We start from the raw sequence: 26,152 nt of genomic DNA, 5'->3' as shown, positions 1-26,152 counted from the left end.
TGCGGTCCTGTGCATGAGATCAGAGGTTCGAGCAAGGTTGGAAGTTAAGCAGCGAGGGGTAGGTAGACTGGCTCTGGGAGCACACGGAAATACACCAAATCAGGGGGTACAGGGTGACATGGGATGGACGTCATTCGAGTGCAGGGAAGCCAGCAGCAAGATAGAATTTGAGGAGCGATTGAGAGAGATGGCAGAAAAGCGGTGGGCAAGGAAAGTTTTCAGTTATTTCTACATGAGGAATGTTGACACAAAATGGAGGAAGCTGACCAGAAAACTGTCAATCAAATATTTGGACTGCAGGAGGGGTGCAAACCAGGAAACAGCGGTTAAGAAAAAGGTTAAGGAAACAGAGAGGGGTCTGTGGAAAACAGGGATGCAGACGAAATCAGCACTGGGAACATACCGAACTTTCAAGCAAGAAATTGCCAAAATAAATATCTACGATAATTCTAGGGGAAGCTCTTTGTTGTTTGAAGCCAGGACTGGAGTATTGCGGACTAAGATGTACCGAGTCAAGTACCAAGGTATAGACACGTTGTGCTGTGCGTGTGGAGAAGAGGAAACGGCTGAACACCTCATACTTTTCTGTAAAGGGCTTAACCCTACAGTGCAAGGCAACGGGGCTGATTTTTTCAAAGCATTGGGGTTTAGGGAGAGTGAAGGCAAAATATACTTTAAGCGGGTAGAAATAACCAAACAGAGGTTATCTGATTGGTGGATAAAATCAAGGCAGGGGTGAAATTTCACCCACCACGAAGTACAAAATATGTTAATAGTCATGGCTAGGTGGCGTATGCCACCACCCGGTTTAAAGGGTTCAGCCTCATCCATCCATCCATCCATCCATCCATCCATCCAGTAGGGTGCCTTGATGCCCGCGCGCGCCGCTGAGGGTGAGGACACGCGCGTCGTCTGCTACGGCGGCCGCCATTACGCCGCCCGCCGCAGCTGGGTAGCATGCGAAACGGATACGTTCGGAAACAAGTACACGTTAGCGAGCTTGTTTTATTGTTTATTTTTTTTAAGCTTGGACAGCGCTTAGTGATGTTGTTCCCTAAATGCTTATTTAGATAACGATGTAATTCATGCAAGCTGACGGCCTGTGCATGTGTTATGCGCTAGAGGTTGACGTAGACTTCGTTATATTAAAAACGATTCCTCTTGCTTAGGCCGGAAACAACAGTTTCGATAGTGTAAACCCTTAATTATTTTCCTCGTAAACTCTGCATTCCAAATACACAAACAATCGTTTAAAGTACTCATATACATCTCAGCAGCAGCAGTATATGTATCTCACCTCACAAATTTTAGCATTGCGAAGCTACCTGAGTACGATTATGGTGGCTTATTTTGCTAATTTTACAAACAATTTACTCATTTGTTATAAATGGCATCATACGTATTGTACACAGGATAAAGTACCGAGGCGCAATATGGTGCAAATAGCCTGGTAAGATGAAATGACAGCTTCTTTATCATTATTATGCTTGCTCAAAGGATTGAAATACCGAATATTTATATATTTATAAACACCTGCTGCCGTTTCCCTATTAATATCTCACGTTCGGTACCACCTCTCCCGCCTCACCATTTAAAGGGACACTAAAGAGAAACCGGAAGTTGAGCTTAAATGGTAGATTATCCTTTCACGATCACAGCCATACCATTCTTACTGCAAACAGATGTTTAATAAGCGAGAAAATAGCGAAAAACTGAAGAATAGGTGCTGACGCCCTTTCGAAATTTCCGCACTACGTGAGGTGACGTCGGAGATTACAAACGCAGGCCGGTCGCGATTGGTAGAGAGCGATTTATCGCTGTTAATAAAATGCAAAATAAAATACACCTTAAACGTACATAAACAGCATTTTCCAACTTTTTAAACCGTTTCAAACGAGGAAGTACAAGTTTAGCACAAAATTAAATAAAGAAGAAAAAATGGCATGGTGATACATGCGGCCGTGATAGTTTCGTAGTTTCGTTTTTGGTCAATGCATCGTCGCGCGCGCCTGTTCCGCTCTACGTTGTTTGGTTGCGTGTTGCGTGGCTCGAAAAACGTTGACTTCGCGGGAAACAGTCAGAAAATGCCTCGTGTGTGTAGTGTTGAGGGCTGTATAAATGGCCCAAGGCGCTTGATCAGGGGCAGCGGCAGTGTCGACTCGATTGTGTCCTTTCATGTGGCGTCGCTCGGAGAGCCCCGGCTCCCCGGCGTTCGCAATGGCTCAGTGCTCTGCCGATGATAAAACGGCAAAAGAGCCAGAGAAACCGATGGTGTGCTCTCTGCATTTCTCGCCCTCTGATTATGTGTATAAACTTGCCCTCGGAAAGTATCTTGGCGTGCCCCAGAGGCCAGTCCTTTCTCGAGCAGCTGTTCCCTCAATGCGGCCTTCATCAAACCTCCTACCGGTGCCCCTGCAGCAGCAAACTGGCGGCTCGGTGAGTGCTGAATGTCATTAAATAAAGCCACGAAATAACCATACCGAGTACGTGCACAACTTTCTACGCTTATTCTGTCGGGAACATCGTCGCCTGGCGGACCGGACGCTTCGCCTCCCATCGACGAAAACGAAGCTCTACATTCCGCCGGCGCGGCCGGCGGCTCACCGCCATCGCACGCGGAAACACCTACCGCTCGAGCACAGAGGATCATTTCGCGCTCCGTTTCACTGAATATCGCTGAAATGCAGTCCTGCTTTCCTGGCGAGCTCTTCGTTGCAAGGTTCAGCGGCAGCTACGGTATCCATCGCGGCGAACGCAAACGCAGCGACCATGCATGCAGCCATGATGCATCCAGCCCAGCACCTCGGCCGTTTACGCAAGCGGTGACGTATCATGGCGCATTCTGATTCGCTGAGAGCAATGCAATCTGTGACGACACTGCTTCAGCGCCAAATCTAGGGTGAGAGAAATTGAGGAAGAGATATTTGGTCTTTGTTTACGAATTTCTCCGCTAATAACTCATATTTTTGCACCCAACAAAAACGGCATGCATTCCTGAAAGTCCCTCTTTTATTCCAGCTGAACTTCCTGTTTCTCTTTAGTGTCCCTTTAAGAGAGGCAGTGAGCAAAATGATAATGGACGGTAAAGCCCCCGACGGGTGGAGACTGAGCAGGATGAGCATGATATATAAGGGAAAGGGGGACAAAGCCGACATAAACAACTACCGTCCCATAACAGTGACGTCAGTGGTTTACAGGGTGGTGATGCAGATTATAAAGGACAGACTGCAGGCATGGGTGGAGAGCGAGGAGGTGCTGGGGGAACTACAAAATGGGTTCCGGAAACAAAGAAGGTTAGAAGATAATCTGTTCTCATTGACACAGTGTATTGAAATAGCAGAAAAGGAACACAGGCCCCTATGGCTTGCCTTTCTGGATATCAAGGGAGCCTATGACAGTGTAATCCAAAAGGATTTGTGGGACATACTGGGCACTCTAGAGGTGGAAGATGGAGTAAGAAATCTTTTAAAAGATATCTATAAAAGTAACAGGGTGCTTATAAAATGGGAAAACAAGGTATCTGGGCCTATAGAGATACAGCAGGGGCTTAGGCAGGGGTGCCCTCTGTCACCTCTGTTGTTCATGCTGTATTTACAAGGATTAGAGAAAAAATTAGAGAGGAGCGGACTTGGCTTCAACCTTTCCTATTTCAAGCAGGGAGAATGGATTAAACAGTCATTACCAGGACTGATGTATGCAGATGACATTGTACTTATGGCTGACAGCAAGGAAGACTTGCAGAGATTAATGGACATCTGTGGTAAAGAGGGAGATAGCTTAGGTTTGAAGTTTAGTAAAGAAAAATCGGCAGTCATGACTTTTAATGATAATCAGGGCAGCGAGCATAGGATACAGGAGGTTACGCTGGAGGTGGTGGATAAGTACAAATATCTTGGAGTGTGGATAAACAATGGGGCTGAGTACCTAACGGAACATGAAAAATATGTGACGGCTAAAGGTAGCAGAAATGCAGCTGTGATGAAAAATAGGGCACTGTGGAATTACAATAGGTACGAAGTGGTGAGAGGGATTTGGAAAGGGGTGATGGTCCCTAGTTTGACTTTCGGCAATGCGGTCCTGTGCATGAGATCAGAGGTTCGAGCAAGGTTGGAAGTTAAGCAGCGAGGGGTAGGTAGACTGGCTCTGGGAGCACACGGAAATACACCAAATCAGGGGGTACAGGGTGACATGGGATGGACGTCATTCGAGTGCAGGGAAGCCAGCAGCAAGATAGAATTTGAGGAGCGATTGAGAGAGATGGCAGAAAAGCGGTGGGCAAGGAGAGTTTTCAGTTATTTGTACATGAGGAATGTTGATACAAAATGGAGGAAGCTGACCAGAAAACTGTCAATCAAATATTTGGACTGCAGGAGGGGTGCAAACCAGGAAACAGCGGTTAAGAAAAAGGTTAAGGAAACAGAGAGGGGTCTGTGGAAAACAGGGATGCAGACGAAATCAGCACTGGGCACATACCGAACTTTCAAGCAAGAAATTGCCAAAGAAAATATCTACGATAATTCTAGGGGAAGCTCTTTGTTGTTTGAAGCCAGGACGGGAGTATTGCGGACTGAGATGTACCGAGTCAAGTACCAAGGTATAGACACGTTGTGCTGTGCGTGTGGAGAAGAAGAGGAAACGGCTGAACACCTCATACTTTTCTGTAAGGGGCTTAACCCTACAGTGCAAGGCAACGGGGCTGATTTTTTCAAAGCATTGGGGTTTAGGGACAGTGAAGGCAAAATAGACTTTAAGCGGGTAGAAATAACCAAACAGAGGTTATCTGATTGGTGGATAAAATTAAGGCAGGGGTGAAATTTCACCCACCACAAAGTACAAATTATGTTAATAGCCATGGCTAGGTGGCGTATGCCACCGCCCGATTTAAAGGGTTCAGCCTCATCCATCCATCCATCCATCCATCCATCCTAGCAGTTTCGGCCGCGTTGTATGGTTCCTTCAGTAGTTTCAGCAGCTGTTCTAACGCGCGTTTGCTTTCTGGTTAATGCAAACATAAAATAGTCAGGTTAGTCACTGCGTGGCTTAGCTGTTTGTATATACCATGACGACCAGTATATATATATATATATATTTTTCATATTTAGCACCCGCACTCAGAACCTTCGTTACCCACTGATCGCGATTAATTACTCAGTTCTAACGCGCGTTTGCTTTCTGGTTAATGCAAACATAAAATAGTCAGGTTAGTCACTGCGTGGCTTAGCTGTTTGTATATACCATGACGACCAGTATATATTTTTTTCCATATTTAGCACCCGCACTCAGAACCTTCGTTACCCACTGATCGCGATTAATTCCTCAATATAGGCACATATGCGTTTGGCTTTGAATTCAATCTAGTTGTGGTGAAGGCAATTATTATGTAGGAGGTTACTGTACAGGATACAGTGCGCAGCATCGAACGTGAAAACAAGGACATCTCTTTATTTAACTCATTTAACAGCTTTTCGAAAGTATTCCAATGATTCGCAGCACAAATTACACATCAGATAGACATGAGCGCAACTCAACACCTACTGACCTTTAAGCGTTGGGTGCTTCGCGTTTTTTATCATTACTCTGGTTTAGGCTTTCACTTAGGAAGTGCAGCTGAGTGGTGATGTAAAAACTGTGACCGCGGCTGCAATGCCCTCAGAATGGTCAGGCCAACCAAGCTGGTTTTTCTGCTTCGCGTTAGGTTGGCTTAGGATGTCCAGTATGCTGTCAGAGTGTAGCTTCAGCAAATTGAAACACGTTGTGAAAGCTTTTTTCTAGATCAAGAAAAACTTATATAGCAGGCTAGAAGGGTAAAGCAGGCCACCATTGTCCTTCATGCGTTAATTTAATTTAATTATGGGGTTTTAAGTGCCAGAACCACGATGAGGCACGCCGTAGTGGGGGACTCCGGAAATTTGGACCACCTGGGGTTTCTTAACGTGCACCTAAATCTATGTACACGGGTGTCTTCGCATTTCGCCTCCATCGAATGTCCTTCATGCGTGTTAACTGTGCTAGGTTCGAATTTTCAGCCGACTTCTTTGGCATTAGAAGTTTCAGGCACTCTTCGCAGCTTGTCTTTAGAATGCACTTCCGAGCTACGTACCCTGCTATGTAAAACATCAGCCGGTTATCACTGGCAGCTGTAACACATGACGCATGATCTGGCGCACTATTTGTGAGCAACGTCTGTGAGGTAGCTACGTTGCCATTCTCTGACAATTTGTCAATTAGGTGCTGTTTACCAAATGAAAACATTTCGGTGCCAGAATTAGTGGGCAAAAGGGCATGGAGAACTGCAGGCTCACAGTTGCCCTTTGACACTGAGTAAGGCAAGATTGTTGAAGCTGTACATGTACATGTACTCGCAATTCTAAATGTCCGCACGGCACTCGAGTAATTTTGGAGAACACACCGGTAAACGTGCAGTCGTCACTTCGTGGCTGCCGACGCAGCGGCTCGCGAGTCTCGGGCAGCTGTACCCACACGTACCGTCCGCTCCGATGCCCCGTCCGCGCTTCCCCTAGGAAAAGGCGCAGTAGCGCCACGCGAAACCGTAGCGGCGGTCCGTGGCGTTTCCGACCGCCGAGAGAGGCGGCGCGGCCTTCCGATCGTGCCACTAGAGTATATTCTAGTTCACTATACGCGGGGTTACAGTATTCTAGTACACTGTACGCGGGGTCCTCCGTATAGCCGCCATGTTGCACAGTGTAGCCAGACGCGGCCAGTTTTCGCAGCGCCCCCTGCAGTTCATTTGAGTTGCGAATGGATGGAGTAAATGGAAAAAGAAAGCTTCTCGTTCCTGCATGGTGCAGCGTAAGGCGCTGCTGCAAGGCGGCCGGTTGAGAACATGCGTACAATCATGGATGAACGCAGTGCCATATTTCAGCTGCGTGACGAATTATCTTATCTTACCAGTCATCGTTTTACCAATTCGCCTTTGAAGAATCAGCAAGTCGCAAACGCGCTTGCACCGCGCTGAAAGCATTTATTACATTGATTTAGGTAAGGAATACAATGGGTGTCTTGCGCTGGAGTTTGCGGTATAGTAGCGGCGCCTGGTAGCGGCGAGAGAAGTTATATCTGGGTAGTACCAGCTTGGGTAGTATTGAGCCCTGGCTGTGGCGAAGCACGTTTCTAGCCCGAGTTTTACGTCGATTCGCACTTTTTTCGGCCCTGTTGCGAGTGTGAAAAGGCTCGTCACTTCTCAGAGACCACGCCGACCATGCTGCGAGCTGGCCGCAGCCTAGTTTAACGAAAACGGACTCTCCGTGTGCCATGGGACGTAATGCTGGAAGCAGAAAGAATTGGCGACGCCGATCCGGAGAGACCTAGCTCAGCCGCGAAAAAGCGTCACCGTCGTTACTGCTGCGTCATGACCTGCCACGAGCAAGAAGACCTGAATCCCAACATCAGATTGTATCCTTTTCTTTGAAGGCCTCATGAAGCGGAGCGTCGGGCGCGCTGGATAACTTGATTACCCCACTATGAGCAGCACAGATTTCAGAGTTAAATGTGCTCATCTTTGACCTCAAGCCAGCACGTTGAGGCAGCGCAGCAAGGCAGTATTGATTACAGCACATCGATGTTCGAGCGCTGTCATTAAAAGCTACATCAAGCGAGCAGCGCACGAGCTCGCGCTGCAGCGCGATTCGCACGTAGTACATTACTGCGAGCTCATATGCATTGCATCAGTTATTTATCAGTTGCTAAAGGGACAGATGGTCGTTACTACAGCGCAGGCATGACTACTTGTTCAGCGGTATGCAGTCAAGAAATATTGCAGGAGGCCCGCCGTTTCGCGGCATGCTGAAGGAGCGCTGCCGTCGCGGCGCGTAAGATTGTGTGCTCGAGCAGTTCGTACATCGCGGCAAGCTGAAAGGCCGCTGCCGTCGCGGCGCGTACCGTCGTGCGCTCAAGCAATTCCGTACACGTGATGCCTGCTTATCGCGGCTGTAAATTCATTTATAGCAAGCATTTCCTCGCGTTTGTGCGCCTGAATCTAGCAGCGTGCAAACCGTACCTGAAGTTCAACTTCGTACGTGACTCGCTTCACTTGCGATTGACACCGCGCTAAAACTTCGCCGCTGATTTCTTGAACGGCGTACACGTATTTGGCGTTGCATAATTTCTTGCCTTTACGCAGCGTGCCACCCCTGAAAAAATCTTAGGCGCCCGATATTCGCTGCAAGCCGTGGTACAACACAACCGAAAGTGGCGAGTCCATATTGTAAACGTGCTTTCCAGAGCAGTCGGCCGAGCTTGGTACTACCCAGTTTCGGATTGAGGGCACTCTTTAGCACCATTTTTGCAGCGCCCCCTGGGCAACGCAGAAGCCCCATGGCATCCTTTGGTTTGAGGCGACTTCCGTCTTTCTGGACATTCTGTGCAAACAGCCCAAAATACGACGGAAGAAGAAAAGGGAAGCACACAGGAGTAGCACTGCTAGCTTCCAGCTGCGCCGGGGCAACAGCTAGGTTTTTCAGAGTCGAGACGCGCGAAGATGATTCGCTGCACGTTACATGCACACCACCAGAAATTCCGAGCCCGGCCCGGCCCGGGTCAAAACGCACATGCCGTGCCCGAGCCCGGCCCGAGCCCGTGAAATAACTGCCCTAGCCGGCCCGACCCGGCCCGCGGGCCAGGCGCGGGCTTTCGGGTAAGCCCGAGCCCGTGCAGTGCTCTATCACGAAGTGCCGGACTGCCGGTAACACTTTCGGACAGTTGCAGCAGCGGTCCGCGAACTTGGCCACACAGATTCATTCTATTCCTTAACATGCCAGTCACTATTTTTGCAGCCAACTACTGCACACGTCTTCAATCCACATGATTCAATCCAGCATGATTGGAGCACAGTGGGTCAGCGAAAACTCAGTTGCATTTCCGACAGCTGATCGCACAGAAGCAGCGTAGAAGCGCTAATGGTTTCGTATTCGTGCGCGGTCGCTGAGGAGACGCATGGCGCGCCGCCGTTAGCGCCATGTCGTTTCTCTAAAACAAACTGCTCCGCGAAAAGGGTCAATACGAAAAGAAACTACCACGCATCCGAAATCAAAAACAAAAAAAAATATCCGAAACCGAAACTTGTGCCATGGGTTATTGAATGAATGAGTACATCGTGAATTGCATAAATTACATTAGCAAGCTCTACCTGTAAGCAAACATGCACTACCATTTTCATAAAGCCATCAAGTATTTGTTTTTTATGACAGCATAAGCGACCTATACTTGTTTTCATCTCTCAAAACAGCGCCTCAAAAATAATTGTGCTGGCCACATTGACTAATTGCAAGATGGCGGTGCTTCATAGTGGCCAGATTTTAACAAACTTTGTTTGGTTGCCAGATTTTTAAAATTGATCGAACGGTTAGAGCAAAACCAAATGTCTTTTTTGTCAAATATTTTTTTATGTTACACTCACGTGGTTTAACTAATTTTGTTATTGTATACAAATGTCATGGAGGAAGGAAAAAAAAATTAGGAGAGAGCATCACGTGAAACCGCTAGCCTCCTCAAGCCAACCTTATCTGATGGTTGAATCGTCATCGAGAGCGCTACTTGCCAAGTAACCTGCCGGCAGGAGGAACACGCCGCCTGTTCAAGTTTCAAGCTGCTTCGAGCTTGAAGTTGTTTAGGTCAAGTCTTGTGTGGTGACACATTTGGAGAAGTAAAGCGGCGCGAACCATCAGCTTTGAGATGCCCCGCCAAAAGCCCGCGGTAAGTGATTTTTTGTTACCACGCGGTCTAAAAGAAGAGACGCGTGGTGAGCCTTCTCGTGGTCACGCCGGGATCCATTCTCGCGCTGCATAGGCGTTTTTGATGCTCTGGGTACAGAGGCAAGAACAAGCGGCTTATTCGTCGTGGAAATGTATTTCATGTACCGACGAGTTGGTGGTGTCGTGTGTTCGTACTTTGGGAATCGTCCAAAAATTTGAGCGCGTGGTTCGAAAACAGAATTTGCAAGTCTTGCCCTGAACGCGGCGATATCGCACGCCTTTGCTGTTGGCAGCCTGGTTGTTTTTACTGTGAACTTTGCTCGCCGGTCGCTACTAGCACTATCGTGTACCGTGCATTGGGTGCACGTTAAAGATCCCCAGGTGGTCAAAATTCATCCGGAGTGCCCCACATACGGCGTGCCTGCTAATCAGATCGTGGTTTCGGCGCGTAAAACCCCGGTATATATTTTTTTATACTAGCATCAAGGTTTTCACTTCACCTGGTACGGTATTGTACGGCGGCCGTTTCCTGGTTTCAGGAGGTCGTTGGCCCCTTCGCGTGGGGGCCACCAGTAAGACAGCGCAAAGTATTTTAGTGGTTTCCGTGAGCAGAAATTAATAACCGGTTTTATGCGAGATTGCGCTGTCACTCTCCGCTCACGTTTTGATATAAAAGCTGAAGTTTTCATTCGCCTGCGTCTGATGTTCATATCATCAGGCGCGCTCGCTGTATGAACCTAGCACGTTCACCGCCTTTACATTTTGCGTACGCAAAGTTAGGAGACGCAGCCCGTAGGGCTTACGAGCGCGTTCACACTGACACATTCGGCGTCTGGAGCGGCGCGGCACCCAGTTCGGCGGCAACGAGATTTGCCGGAATAGCCCTTTCCGCGCTGATCGGTCCTGGACCGATTTTCACGGCCGCCGGATTCCCTTGCCGCGGACCAATCGGAGCGCGAGTCAGAAATTCGAAAGATGGCGGCCAAATCCGACGCGCTCGTCATGTCGCAGTCTTCAAGGCTCGTCGCGACATCGGAAATGCTCATCGAATTGGTGCGTAACCACCCCATCCTTTTCGACAAGCGCCGCGTGAAGCACGGGGACAACGTGACCTGACAAAGTGGCGTGACCCAGCTTCTCGCGCTCTTGCAGAGCAGGAGGAATGCACCATCGCCGCTAACGTCGTTTCTTCGGCGAATACTTCTATGCGTCGTGTATCGCCAGAAAGGTGCTTGCCAGCAGGCTTGGCATCATCGCGTTGCAAGCAGTGATGAAAAGGCGCAAAATAAAAACATGCGAACTCTAAACGAGAGGAGATAACTGCGTAGTTTCGATAGTGTATAGAAAGGCGGAGTGGGTCCAGCGAACGCATTGGCAAGCGCTGAGGGAAGCGCCCATACGCTAAGGGGAGCTCACGGGCTGAGTAGCTGTCGTCTGCTCAATGCACCGTCGTTGCGTCGTTTGCATTGTTTCCGTCACGCTTTCTCTATATTGTGGACTACATTTTTTTGACAAAATCACTGTTTCCACCACCGAGATTTAAAACTAGATGCAGCAGAGTGAAACGCCCGTCAAAGCTCCATGCTGCTGCGGTAGGGTCTGTGATGCCACAAGCGTCCAGCCGACGTTCCAGCGGCACGGTAGGCAAGCAGTATGAACAACGCCAATTTCGGCGGCAGGAGAATTCCGTTCGCCATAGACGCCAGATTTGCCAGTGTGAACGTGCCCTAAAGGAGTATAAAAGGGTGCAAGCTGGATGTGGCGTTTTGCGTACTCTTGAAAAAGTTTGCACGCTTTGGCGGCTCATATTGCCCCACAATGATAGTCATCTGCCTTGCTTGCGTTTCCTTTCTTGAAAAATCTGCGCTCGCTACTTTCCTGTCGAAAATGCTATGTTGACGCACACGTCGTTAATGGCCTGGAAGGTACCGGGCCAGGGATTTCATGGGTATACCCGAGTTCAGCTGTACACACTCTGTCGCACTGGAGCTGCATCTATTCGCCGCTACCAACACAACTAGATCTCTTGTGCAAAATGATATTGTACTTAGTTTTGAAAACATCGGCACTTCGTTCTATGAAGACTAGTAGATTGAGAACTTGCTTCACCTTGTTCTGCATAGCAAAAATGGGAAAAAAACTGTGCAATCAAATTAAAACTCTTAATCGCTGTCCCTTTATGTACTTGCAATGTTGAAATGTGGTGACAGAATGCCATGGGTGTTTAAATATAGTATGGAATTTATAATCCCGCTAAACTAGGCACTCATTTTGGCCTTCTATACAGTGTTTGTGCCTGCCTGCCTGTCCCCACCTTTGTTGTAGTATTTTTTGGCCAACAGCAGCTCGACATGCACCAACAAGGACGAACTCCCTTGTAACATGTGTTAATATGCTTGCTTAAAATGTTAGTGTGCTTCTGCTAATAAGCTTTTCCATCACTATGGAAACTTTCCATCACCATGGAAACTTTCTGAATATAGGGACACAGAAATTTTTATACAAAAAAAGTCAGAAACAGGTTAAACGCCGACATAAAAAAGTCACGTTGATTACTACGCTAGCAAACTTACGGACATTCTTTATGACCCTAAAAAAACTTGGTGCACACTAAAGAATCTATTGCGGTACACAAACAGCATTCCCCAGGAACTTACGTATGGCAATAAAGTGCTAAGTGGTAAATCCCTCGCTGAAGTATTCAATAAGCTGTTCTTGTGCTTTGGATCCTTTGACTCGGAAGTTAGCAACAACTTAAAGGACTATATTAAGACCAATTTGCAGAATACAATGTATCTTCATCCTGTTACACCTGCAGAAATAGCACACATTATAGCAATATAAAGAACAGCTCCTCTTGTGGTTATGACGGTATTAAAGTAGCACCAATAAAAGCTGTCGTGGATTTATTATGCAATGTTCTTTGTGACATAACAAACCTTGTGTTTTCTACAGGTACATTTCTGGATAACATGAAAATTGCTAGGATCGTTGTCTTGCATAAGGGTGGCGTCACTGATTGCATCACTCATTACCGGCCGATATCCATACTTATAGTTTTTTTCTAAAATAATTGAAAAAGCTTTAAATTCTAGAATAACTGGATACCTCCAAAAGCATAACCTCATATCCTCGAATCAGTATGGCTTTCAAAGGTGTAAATCTACTGAATCTGCGTTACTTGAAATACGTGATAAAATTGTTGCCAATTTAGAAAACCAACAATACAGAATAGGCCTATTTTTAGACTTTGATAAAGCATTTGATTCCATTAAACATGACATACTTTTTTCTAAATTACCCTTTTATGGAATCGGAGGCATTGCGCTAGACTTACTGCATAGCTATCTATCACACCATTCCCAATTTGTGAAAATCAACAGCATAAAATCAGATTTAGCAGATATTAGGTAAGGCGTCCCACAGGGTTCTATTTTAGGTCCTACGATTTTCCTGCTTTATATCCACGATATCGTGGCTATACCAGAAACACCTGATATTGTATTATATGCCGATGATACAAACATTTTTTGTCCACTGATAACATCTCTAGTCTAATTCCTCTTATTAACAACTGGTTAAATTCTCTTTCAATGTAGTTGTTGGCTAATCAGCTGAGCCAAAATGTTAAAAAAACAAAGTATATTGTTTTTACTCCTAATAACAAGCCAGTTGAGGTCGCATCTTTGATATTTCAATCGCAACCACTTGAAAGGATTTCCCAGTACAAGCTCTTGGATGTTCTCTTCCATGAAAATCTACGGTGGACGCATCACATAAATTACATGAAACGTAGCATAGCACAATTAATCGGTGTGCTGAATAAGCATCGCACGTTGTTACCTTTAAAACTAAAGCATCAGCTGTACTTTGCTACTATTCATTCTAGACTCCACTATTGTCTACTTATCTGGGGCGTCACTTTTAAAGCTAACTTGGAAACTATTCCCGAATGAAGAAAATATGTGTTCGTATTATTCATTACTTACCGATGTACGAACATACCTCTGAATACTTTCACCAGGACTGTATTTTGAATGTCAGTAGTCTATGTAAACAAAAGTTATCCGAAAAAGCCTTTTTAGAATTTATAAGTAATCGTGAGAACTTTTTTTCTACGTACACTAATACAACTAATTACTCCTTAAGAGCTAGGAATTTTATTAAGGTAAAAACCAGAACAAATTACGGCAATCAGCTTTTACAGTGGCAAATTCCTAATCTACCTAATGATGAGCATGCTTTATTTATTATAATGCAAGATTCCTCAACCATTTCAATATTCAGAAAGAAATCGAAATTGTATTTTCTTGACAATTAACTCCTGTTTTTAATTGATTTTCCTGCTTTTCAACTGATATGTTGTCATGTGCTGCAATACTTTTTTTCCATTTGGCTTTGGCCTTTCTGTACCTAGTTTTATTTCTTGATTTGCAATATTTATACTTATTGTTTTTTATTGCTTTATTGAATGTATAATTGTAGCATTCGTATATATACAAGTATGTATATATGTGTGTATTATGTATATATTGTATACATTTTTTGCACTGTTATCTGCTGTGCTGGGAGCGCCAGGAGACTAGTCAGAAATGCATAGTCTCGCCTTTTGCTCCGGCTGTTCTGGCTCGCGTGTTTTTGGACCGCAGTCATAAAAGCTGTTTCATTGGTAGTGTAGATGTGACTTATCTAGCTTGCCAACTTCTTGACAACCCAGAATAGAGTGGATCCAAGGTAGCTTCCGGGGTGATATCGGCACACGCTAAATAGGATCAAGGCTTCTCTACCTAATAAGTAATCTGAATAAAAACATCTCCTAATTTTATTAGTGACATTTCTTAAAATGTTGCCTACTAAATTTTTAGACATTACGATGGGCAAACAGTATTCCCTGCAGCAATTATAATCATGGCATTTACTATATTTAAAAGTTTTAGCTGCGACTTTAAATGTAACCCTCAATGGTGGCACAGGTAGCAGCCAGTCGGCATCTGCTGAACATGACATCCCCAGAAGTGATTGACCAATCCTGGATTCACTTGAGCACTGGATTCACTCGGTGCTGGCAACAAATTAAAACTTTGGCAGGTGTTCAGGCAATGACTTGTCGGCATTATATATGAGTACTTCCTTGCCTTCTTTTGACTTGACTATTGCTTGCTTTCTTTGTTTATCTCAGGCCCCACAGAAGACGGCACCCATCAAGAGGGAAAAAAACAGCCAGGAAAGTGCCGCTAGCTCAGCGCCTTCCCTCAAGAGACAAGGCTGAGAAAGGTGACAAATTCAAATCTTGTTTGTCTGTTGCTTTCTTATGGGGCTTACTCTCATCGCTACATGTTGCTGGGTTAGTTGGTTCATACTTAACATGGTGTAATGGGATACGGAATAAAGTTCAGTAAAACCAGGAGACTGACAACCTGAAGTAACTCTACCTGTTTTCTTGGTAAGGCAGACGTTGGTTGGCATGTGCCTATTGAAGCGAAGATGCGGAAAGCCGGAAGAGAACGTCATCGCTATGCCGCATACGTCAGGCATCTGTGTCAAGCAACAACAATGCATTGCAGCACAGAAGCCAGGGTGTGTACAGGTCCTTGAAATCCTTGAAAACCCTTGAAATTGAACAGTGCCGTTTCAAGGCCCTTGAAAGTCCTGGAATTTTTTTCTTTCCTTGAAAATCCTTCAATTTTGTGACCAGTGCAGTCTTGATATCGACATTGCGACCTCCTTTCTGTGGCAGATCGGCGTCGAACTCCCCACACATGGTTCCGTTTCGCAGAACTGCGCGGAAAAATAAAAGGCTTCGCCGCGTCAAACCGAGAACGGAGCGAGAGAGCCGTGCTGCGCTTCGGAGCTGGCTTGGTTGGCAGTTTACGCTGCTTTCCTCACCCTATCGTTCGTTTCAATCCTCGCCCGTCGGTCTGCCTTGTGCCACTTTCACTCTTGCACGCGAGGTGAAGCTAAAGAGCTATAGTTGAGCAATTTTACCACTGATATGCTCAGTGCCTTAGGGTGGAGGTTTGTTATACTATTATTTATGATAATACAAGTGCAATAACATTACCGTATTTCCCGTTCTATAAGTCGCACCTTTGTATATAACACGCACCCCCCTCAAAATGGCAGTTTTTCTGAAAAACCAAAAACCAAACGTGTATAAGTCGCACGGGTGTATAAGACGCACCTTTTCTTTCGGTAAGCAATTTCAAAAAGTTCGTGACGTTTCACTCCGTGAATGCACGTCTTGCGCAAACGCATGGGTGCCATATATATTTGCACTCCAGGCACATTTCTGCCGTCGTGGTTGCCGCGATGTTCTGTAGAAAGTCCAAGGGCGATAGCATCGTCCCTGCGCACCGTATGCTGTATTAAGTGCCAATGAAAGCGTGCCATGGTGAGCCAAATCGCGCTCAAGGAAGGAAAGCGGGAAGGCAGCTCGGGAGGAAGGGGGTTCCTGTACTCTCGGAGGAACTGCGTAGTTTCCACAGCGGCGTGCGCCGTATCTTGAGAGCGATCTGCAGATGCGACGAGTGCGCGGTCGATCGACTCGCGGTCGGCCTACCGCCACTTGCGTTGCTTCACCATCCTTCTCGCACCGCGCTTGGGCCCGAACTTGATCACGAGAACCCGGCACCTCGATAGCACGCACAGAACCCGTAGCAATTAAGTCAACCAGCGCGCTTCGCATGGCCACAACATCGGATCCGATTTTGACGGCAGTTTTTCCGACAAAACAAAAAAAAATGTGCATAGGTCGCACTGTTCTATAAGACGCACCAACGAAAAATTAAGAAAAAAAATGTGTCTTATACACCGGAAAATGTGGTATGCTGACTGTTTTAGAAATGTTTGATGAACCAACGCAGCTAATAGAAGCCTGAGCAGCTGTTGTGAGTGTTGGTTGTGTTAACTTTTAATATTGCGGACTTGAGAAATGATAAAGACAAGGCATGTTTTACAAATTGCAATATAAATCTATTTGTGATATTATAATGGATGTTTAGGAAGACTACACCGAATGGTTTGGAAATGTGTAGTAAACTTACCCAGTTAATATTAGAGAAGTCAGAGTAGCTGTTGGGAGCATTCATTGGGTTTTGTGAACTTCTTTTTATTTTTGGTATTGTGAACTCGCAAAGTGATCAACGCGAGATTTTATTAACATCATTGTGATATACATTTATTTATTTTTATTTTAGTGCAATAACCCTATGCTGAATGTTTTGAATATTTTTGGTGAACTTTACCCAGCCTATACCGGAGAAATCTCAGCCGCTGTGGTAAGCGTTCATTTTATGTTGTGATATTGAGAAGTTATCAAGGCTAGACATTTTTATTGTAATTGTGATATACATTTATTTATTGTAAGTACAATAAAACTTGTGATATTTGGAAATGTTAGCGTAAAGAAATCCTACTTTGGATGCCGCTTTGAGTCCTTGAAGAACCTGTGACAGGTCCTGGAATATCCTTCAATTTTTGCCCTAGAAACCTGTACGAACCCTGGGAAGTTGCCCTGTGTGGGAAAAAGCCTGCTAGGCCACACGTTGCCTGGGGTGTCAGCGTGGTGTACGAAATTCCACTCGCTTGCTGTTAGGTGTAAATCGTCCACAGGCCACCGTGTTAACCCCTAAAGGTGCTTGTGCACACAGTTATGTATTCCAAGATACTGCATCAAAGCACTGATAGCAACAATATTGATATTTACAACATCTCGCATACATCTTGAAACACTTCTGATTGAACCTGCGCTACAAATTTGAATGTGTACAGTGTTTTAGTGAAACAAATTGGAATGTAGAAGGCTGAATGCTTGCTCTGGGAGTCTTTGTGGTGTCATGTAGTAGATTCACTTCTTTCATTGTCTTTCAGTGTTTTACATCGGGCATCTTTTTCAAGGGGCTGGATAAGTACTTTCCAAATATGCTAAAGTGTTGATCTTGTGTCCCGTGCCTATAGCGAGTTTCGCGTGGAATTCACACAATTTAAGCTTGACAAAACTCGTTGAAGAATTGAAAGTTCCTAACTGTTCAGATACTGTGGGCTTTTTGTGGTTATGTAAATGCAAGAAATGTGGTGATACTAAATTTTCAATGGACATAATTGGTGCCTGAAGGGCTTAGCGAACTTTCTGTCAACAGTAATACTTCTACACACTTTCCTATACATTATTGTTCCTGCATGTGTGTCAATTCTTTCCAACATCCACGTATCTGGTAGAAGCAAAGATGTCTTGCCAGGCAAGTTAATGGATGCATATAATGTTATAAATAAAAATTTGTATCACCTGTGGCTCTTGCAGCACTGAACATCAATTCTTTGATTGTGTTACAATAATCTTGTTTCTGCCATTTCATTTGTGTGGTCTGCTTCTGGTGTGCCAATGCATTTGCGCTCGCTGGCACCTTTTCTATAAACTTGAATCTGCTTGCTATGGCAGCTTAGTTGCCCTTGACTTTTTTTCTCACATGGCCTTACATTTCTTTATTTCACATCCCACTACAGTGTGATACATATGATGTGGTTTTGGAGGAATACTGACCCACACTTTCAATATTACAGAAGCTGTGCCGCAGGCTTCTTATGCGTAAGACACTTGGAAAGTTTAATGGTTGGTAAACACGAGATATTTTTATTTTATGCTAAAATTGGCCTCAGGACAGCAGGCCTGGCATCATTGACATTATCGGAAGGCCCTGTACAGATCTATACAGATTTGATATGTAGAAATAAGGCTAGCCCCCATATTCTAAAATGTTCCTTCACCCAGCACTCCACCTTGACTCAAGAAAGTAGATAGCAGCACCACCCCTTGACAGAAGTGCTCGCTGCGCTTTTATGGTGATCCACGCCGATTCTTGAGAAGTGTCGGGTGTTCGTCAGTCAAGGGCTGGTGCTGTGCTCAACTTGGCGGAATGGAGGAAGAGCATAGTCAAGTATCGTTCTATAAATGCGGGGGTAGGTATGATGTTACCATTAAAAAGAAATATCAATCTGCACAAGTTTCACCACGTGCGAAACATGTTAGCATAAATGCCTAATTTTCTTAGTGGAGCTTATGTGGAGCAAGATTAAGAGCGTAAATGTGGCTGGACCATAAGAACCTTGCGATGTAATTGCGTAAATGCCCTTTGCAGAGGTGTCCGTGAAACACCGTGGTAGCCCTGGAAACGTCTGCGATGTTGGCCAGCTTGGACTGGGGCCGGATGTCATGGAGTTGGCACGTCCCACTCTGGTTGCTGACTTGAAGGATGTGGTGGACGTCATGGCTGGTGGCATGCACACCCTGTGCCTCACAGCTGATGTCAAGGTGAAGCTTGTTCAGATGATGCTTCATTAGTGGAAGTATGGCATTTTGGAGCATCACATTCAGGATGCATAAACCTGTTTTCTTAGCAAAGGTCTGGATGCTTCACTGGCGCATAATTCATATTTGTGAGCACACACGTCAGCTCTCTTAGTGCGGCTGTAGCTGTGCATGGATGTCAGCCCGGCGAAGTGCAAACGCCACCAGCGCTCTCTTGGAGGTAATCTGTGGCAGGTGCAAAGCTAAGATGGCCAAGGCTTCATGTGCGCTGTCTTCCTGTAAGAGAGGTCGCATAATCACTGGTTTTGGAGATGCTATAAAGTGAGAGGCAGAGGAAGCATTCGCTTCCCTTTGCCTGCCTGCTCTTTCATACTACCGTATGTACTCGCGTAATGAATGCACTTCTTCCCCGTAAATTATGCGCAAAGTTGGGGGGTGTGTTCATTATGAAGGGTAAAATTTTTAGTGATATTTTTTCCGCCGCTACCTCTAAAAATGTTGCAGTTTCATCCAAAAGGCGAACCATCGATAGCGATACCAGATGCGTAGACAGCTACACAAAGTAAGGAAAAGTTTTATTGGTGGTATAAACTTGCAAACCTCTATGTAAATTAACAAGCATGGTGCTAACAGACACAGGCAAACATGAACAAATCACACTCGATGACCGCGGACACCGCAGCGATGGACTAGCAGTGGTGCATCCGTATCGTATGCGGAAAGTACCGAGTTCAAATCCCGGTGCCGCCGGGAACCCGCCGGTTTTTCTAATGGCTAGAGATGTCTCCTGGCCTGGTGCTCGGCTGTCGTGGGGGCTCGCATATCGAAAGAAGGCCCAATATAGATTTCAGGACTTGTCTCTGGGCGCCTCTTGTCCAACCACACGGTTTTTTATTCATACACTAATACAACTAATTACTCCTTAAGACCTAGGAACTTTATAAGGTAAAAACCAGAACAAATAATGGCAATCAGCTTTTACAGTGGTAGATTCCTAATCTACTTAATGATGAGCATGCTTTATTTATTATGCAAGATTCCTCAACCATTTCAGTATTCAGAAAGAAATCGAAATTGCATTTTCTTGACAATTGACTCCTGTTTTTAATTGATTTTCCTGCTTTTCAACTGATGTGTTGTCATGTGCTGCAATACTTTTTTTCCATTTGGCTTTGGCCTTTCTGTACCTAGTTTTATTTCTTCATTTGCATTATTTATACTTATTGTGCTGTATTGATGTATTGAATGTATAACTGTAGCATTCGTATGTATACAAGTATGTATATATGTGTGTATTATGTATGTATTTGTATACACTTTTTGCACTGTTATTTGGGGATTATCTCGCCAAAAGCAGGAGTCTCAATCAGCTGGTTTCTCGATCAGTACAGCCTTTCATTTGGTATCTGTACAATTCCCTGCAGCAACAAGAGGCTAAGAGAAACACGAAGTTCTTCTCGCGTAAGTGCAGACCATTTTCGGAAGCGAGAATGTTGGCTCAGGTTACTCGAATTCAATAGCTGAGAGGCGTACCGTTTTGTCTCGACTACGATAACATCAATCAGTTCATCAGCAAAGTAAGCCTGAAAAAGCTCAAGTGGTTGAGGGAGAGAGCTGACAGTGATCGTCACTCCCGGAGAAACCTTGAATTAAAACCGTGGAGTTCTCGTTGGGATGCTGTCGGGGTCTATCCGGCACCATTAGTGTGCGCTGCCCATCCTATGGTCACTGCTTTCTTCCGCTTCAGAGTCGCTGTCCGTAAAAAACGTCATCACTATCTTCACTTGAAGAATCAAACATGACAACTACATCCTCATCACTCGTGCTTTCATCATCTGAGGGAGAAAGATTTCCCACGTGAATACGCTGCGCGGATGTGGACATGCTTGTTCATAACGCGCGGGAAGCACAAGGCACGCATTCTGCCAGCTATTGCGCAAACGCTCATGCAACAAAAGCGCCAATGACGGAACCCGTTAAGCCCTCTATGTTGTAAATAAAAAAGCACCATTTGTCAAGCTGGGCTCGTCAAAAACTTCTATGACATGCTAGAAGCACAAGCCGCGCATTTTGCCAACTAGTGCGCAAATGCTGATTCAACTAAAGCGACAATGACGAATTCATGCTGCAATCGGTGTTGTAAATAGAAAAGCACCATTTGATGAGCTGGACTCGTCAAAAGCCTATTGGAATTGCGGAAGACCGATGACGACCACAGGTCGTTATAAGCAAAAAAAGTGGCGACTGCTCATGATGAGCTTAGGTCGTCATAAGCCCTTAAAAGGTTAAGAGCAAGTCAACATTTAATTGCTCCTGTTTCTTGTACAAATCCACATCACCTCCCCTTAGTAAACTTCCAGCATTGAGCTGTAAGGTTCAATAAATGGTGATGCATGATAGTCAAATAACGGCGGCAGCGTTCAGTACACTGGGGCCATATATAAGGATTTTTTTTTTTTCATTTTGCGTTTCCTTACTGGCTCGCACTGGAAACTGAACCTGGCAACGTTCAACACGCGCACCCTATCGAGTGAGGCTAGCTTAGCAGGGTTATTTGAAGAAGTATCAGGCATTGCCTGAAAGATGTTTCTGGTTCAGCTTCGGATGGTACCTGGGGTTGACTTCAGGGTGGATAGTGGAAGCTGGAGAAGCTTGGTCAAGTAGGCGAGGGCCAAGGACTTCGGCTGTACCGTGAAGTGTGTCCAACACGTCCACATCAGAAGCAAATTGCCTTATTGTCTGGTGTCTTCCACGCATTCAGATCATGATAATTCGGAGTAGGACAATGGCGTTGAATAGGGTTGAAGGCAGCCGAAGGGTAAACATCGGGAAGGTTGAGAGCAGATGTTTTGAAGGCCCACATTTGCCAGTTCTTGACGAACAACGGATTGTATCAGTGAAATGATCGGTTGGGTATCACAGGGCTCCGCTCGCATGAAATGTTCAGGCGATGCGACTTCGATTTCGCATTGAGCGATTCGGGTGATAGTCTCCGACGTGGAATGCTGAGTCGTCACATGAACGTCCTCACAGGTTGATGTCGCTGCCGTGTTCTGGAGGCAGGCAAAGTTTTGGGCAATATGTCGGCTTTTAGCTTCTTCGAAGCGTCGGAATTCAGTGAGAATCTCGGTGACTGTTGAAGAGTTTTTAAACACGAGCAGCTGAAACGCATCGTCTGCGATCCCCTTCAGCACATGTGCGACCTTATCGGCTTCTGTCATGTTGGCGTCAACTTTCCGGCAAAGGGCCAGCACATCGTGAATGTACGTCAGGTACGACTTGGTAGACGTCTGCGCACGCGAGGCAAGTTCTTTTTTGGCAGCACGCTGGCAGCCTGCAGGTTGGCCAAACAACTTCCGAATTTGAGTCTTGGATAAGCTCCAGCTCGTGATGATCTCTTCGTTGTAATCAAACCAGGCCTTCGCAGTTCCCTTTAGATAAAATAAGACATTCGGCAGCATCAAGGTCGGGTCCCACCTGTAATGTGCGCTGACGCATTCATAGAGGCGAATCCACTCGTTGACGTCCTCGCCATCAGTGCCAGAAAAGGTCACGGGGTGGAGCCAAGATGATGGCGGCCGCTGCGGAGCTCCGTCTTGCGTTATATACCCAGCACCTCCACCAAGATGTTACGGGGAGGCAGACACAACAGTAAAACATATTGTTGCAGGAAGAAAGCAGGTCCACAAGTGTAGAAGAATGTATATTTACAAGCGAAGTATATGGCGTTCAGGCAACGGCCAGAGTCTTCGTCTGATGATCGGAGCAGATCATCAACGACCTTCTAAAGAAAGTAGCAGCCGCGATCCGTGAGTAACTGGCGAGGGGCGCTGTGGTGCAGGATGACGTATAGTAAGAAGTCTGCGACATCTGTAGCGAAGCTGGTTGGCATCGCTCGTGTAGTGGTATAACTCGTGGCATGATCTGTTGCTACAGCAATCCATTTGTTTCCTTTCATGGAAATTGGAAAGGGCCAAGAAGGTAGAGGCCCACACGGAAGAAGGGCTCTGTAGGGATATCAATTGGTTGAAGCAAACCAGCAGGAGGCATAGCAGGCATCTTTCGGCGCTCACACAGGTCGCTAGAAGTGACATAACAGTGCACAGAGCGATAAATGCCGGGCCAGAAGAAGTGGCGCCGCAGGCGGTCGTAAGTACGAGTGATGCCCAGATGTCCAGCAGTAGGAGCGTCGTGAAGTTGCTGGAGCACGGCCAGTCGAAGGTGCTTTGGAACGACTAGGAAGAGCTCTGGGCCATCAGGACTAACACTACGGCGGTATAAAGTTCCATCGCGCAAGGTGAACATCCGCAAAGACCGGTCATTAGGCAAGGAGCTTAGGCGTTCCATAAGTGTTCGAAGAACAGGATCTTGGCGTTGCTCGTCGCCAATATGGAGAAAGCCGGAGAGGGACAGAATACTGATGTCCGAATCTGCATCGGTATCATCCGGTTGATCCACGGGATTGCGGGACAGGCAGTCAGCGTCTTTATGCAGGTGTCCTGACTTATGCGTAATAGAAAATGTATGTTCTTGTAGACACTATGCCCAACGTGCAAGTCTTCCAGTTGGGTACTTCAAAGAGGAGAGCCAGCAGAGGGTGTGATGATCGGTTACGACGCAGAAGCTCCGACCGAAAAGGTACGGCCGAAATTTCGTGACCGGCCATACGAGCGTGAGACATTCCCTCTCAGTGATTGAGTAATTTTGCTCGGGCTTGGAAAGAAGGCGGCTGGCGTAAGCGATGACACGGTCGTGGCCCTGTTGACGTTGAGCGAGGACAGTGCCGATGCCATAACCACTGGCATCAGTTCGTACTTCAGTGGGTGCAGAAGGGTCAAAGTGCGACAGAATCGGGGAAGTTGTAAGCCGCTCGATCAGGGTAGAGAAGGCTTGCTCCTACAGTGGTCCCCAAGAGAAAGAGACATCTTTCTTAAGAAGGTCGTTGAGAGGGCGAGCGATGTCTGCAAATTTTTTCACAAATCGCCAGAAATAAGAGCCTAAGCCCAGAAAATTACGGACATCGTTTGTTGAACAAGGTACAGGAATATTTCGCATGGCATGGACTTTATGTGGATCAGGTTGGATTCCGGCGGCGTTTACGAGATGGCGAGCATTGTAATTTCACGGGGACTGAAATGGCACTTGGAGGAGTTTAGCTGAAGGCCAGCCCTGCGAAACACGGAGAGTATGGTCGTGAGGCGCCTCAGGTGGCTCTAAAAGTTCGACGAATACACAATCACATTGTCGAGGTAAAAGAGGCATGTAGAACACTTCAAGCCGCGCAGGAGAGAGTCCATCATGCGCTCGAATGTAGCTGGCGCAATGCATAATCCAAACGGCATGACTTTAAATTGGTACAGACCATCCGGTGTGACAAAGGCGGTTTTCTCGCGGTCCATCTCGTCGACGCTAATCTGCCAATAGCCGGAGCGGAGGTCAATTGATGAGAAGTATTGGGATCCGTGTAGGCAGTCAAGAGCATCGTCAGTGCGAGGCAGGGGATAAACATCCTTCTTTGTTATCTTGTTGAGGTGACGGTAGTCAACCAGAAGTGCTACGAGCTGTCTTTTTTCTTTAATAGGACAACCGGTGATGCCCACGGGCTACTGGAAGGTTCAATGATGTCCTTGTCCATCATCTTGTCGACCTCTTTCTGGATTATGGCCCTTCCTGTTGCGGAGACACGATATGGCCACCTATGAATGGGGCTGGCATCACCGGTGTTGATGCGATGCTTGACAACAGATGTCTGACCAAGTGGGCAGTCGTCCAAATCAAAGATATCCCGATAAGATTACAGGAGGTGACGAAGAGCTGTTGTTTGCTCGGAAGGAAGGTCAGGGGCGATCATCTTACAAACATCTTCCGCAGCCGTCGAGCACGAAGGAATGGGTAACAAAGGTGCGTTGGTACTCGGGAAGGATTTGGAGGCCAAATAAGAAATCTCAAATTCTTTCAAAGGAGTGATAAGTGCGATGGCAATAACGTGTGGCAGCACATGCGTTGAAAATCCAAAATTGAGGATGGGCACCGGAGCGCAGTTTTCGAGGATCCGGATTAAGGTGCTCGGTAGAGCAATAGGCGTGACAAATCCACGTCAGTAAGCGGCAACACGACGTACTCGCCATCAGGTACGGGAGGGCAGGCCGTCAGGAGCACATTTGTAGCTGCCTGTGGAGACAGCCTTGCAAACTCAGCAAAACATAAGCGGGGTGAAGCACAAGTTGTGTCTGCGTCTGCAGAAAGCGGCAGATCCAGCTGTACAACACCTGCGGAGCAGTCAATTTGGGCAGAGTGTTTCGAAAGGAAGTCGAGGCCAACAATTAGGTCGTGTGGACAGTGCTAAAGGACGATAAATAAAACAACACTATAATGGCCCGCAATGGTCACACGTGCTGTGCACATTGCAAGAACAGGTGAAGTACTCCCATCGGCGACTCGTACAGTGCACGGTACAGCAGCCGTCAGAACCTTTTTGAGCCTTCGGCGGAGAGCAGCGCTCATAACTGAAAGCTGCGCTCCTGTGTCAATGAGAGATATAACAGGAACACCATCAACTTCAATGTCCAGTAGGTTTCCACCTTTAGGCAGAGTCAACAGACGATTTGTGGGCCGGGTCGGAGTTGCAGCTTCACCTCCGGGAGCTGCACCGCCTAGTTTCCCGAAGGAAGCGACCGGTTGCAGATGGGGACGAAGAGCGGTGAACGAGAGGTGAACGGGACCGACGGCCTTGAGGAGACGGGGAGCGGCTGGATCTTGGTGGAGCACTGTCGGCGTTGATGTTCCTAGGCGGCGTGTAGGGCGAGAAAGTGCGATTGTCTCATAATTGGCGGTAGTGATTTGGAGATGACCACTGAGGAGACGACGACCGGCGGTTACGGCAATGACAGGCGATTTGTCCAATACCGGAACAATTAAAACAGATGGGTCTGTCATCCACTGTGCGCTAGTCATTGGAGTTGCGGCGAAGTGGCGGAAAGCTTTGCATCTGGGAGCGAGCGGCTGGAGAAATCTGGTAGGGTGTTTGTAAGGCGGACCGAGCAGAGAGACGGAATGCCCAAACTCGCTATTTCCCCCCGAACGACCGCTTGTATGAGCGAGATAGCGGGCACGCTTTCCCGACAGTCGGAACGAATTG

The 26,152-nt window shown here is 46.4% G+C and overlaps 1 protein-coding gene across 1 annotated transcript in view; it reads left to right on the top strand.

Annotated features, from left to right (window-relative positions):
* Positions 1 to 871: 871 nt before the first annotated feature.
* The window catches only part of LOC119445321 (regulator of chromosome condensation-like), an 87,729-nt gene continuing 62,448 nt past the window's right edge, over positions 872 to 26,152 (top strand). The window contains exons 1-5 of the mRNA XM_049663004.1: positions 872 to 893; positions 9,630 to 9,711; positions 14,890 to 14,984; positions 18,845 to 19,046; positions 20,439 to 20,475. Of these exons, the coding sequence (XP_049518961.1) occupies positions 872 to 893; positions 9,630 to 9,711; positions 14,890 to 14,984; positions 18,845 to 19,046; positions 20,439 to 20,475 (438 nt within the window). The remainder of the gene's footprint in view (positions 894 to 9,629; positions 9,712 to 14,889; positions 14,985 to 18,844; positions 19,047 to 20,438; positions 20,476 to 26,152) is intronic.

This window comes from Dermacentor silvarum, chromosome 1, assembly GCF_013339745.2.
Source record: "Dermacentor silvarum isolate Dsil-2018 chromosome 1, BIME_Dsil_1.4, whole genome shotgun sequence".
Classification (NCBI taxonomy): Eukaryota; Metazoa; Arthropoda; class Arachnida; order Ixodida; family Ixodidae; genus Dermacentor; species Dermacentor silvarum.
This window is presented reverse-complemented; position numbering and strand designations above follow the sequence as displayed.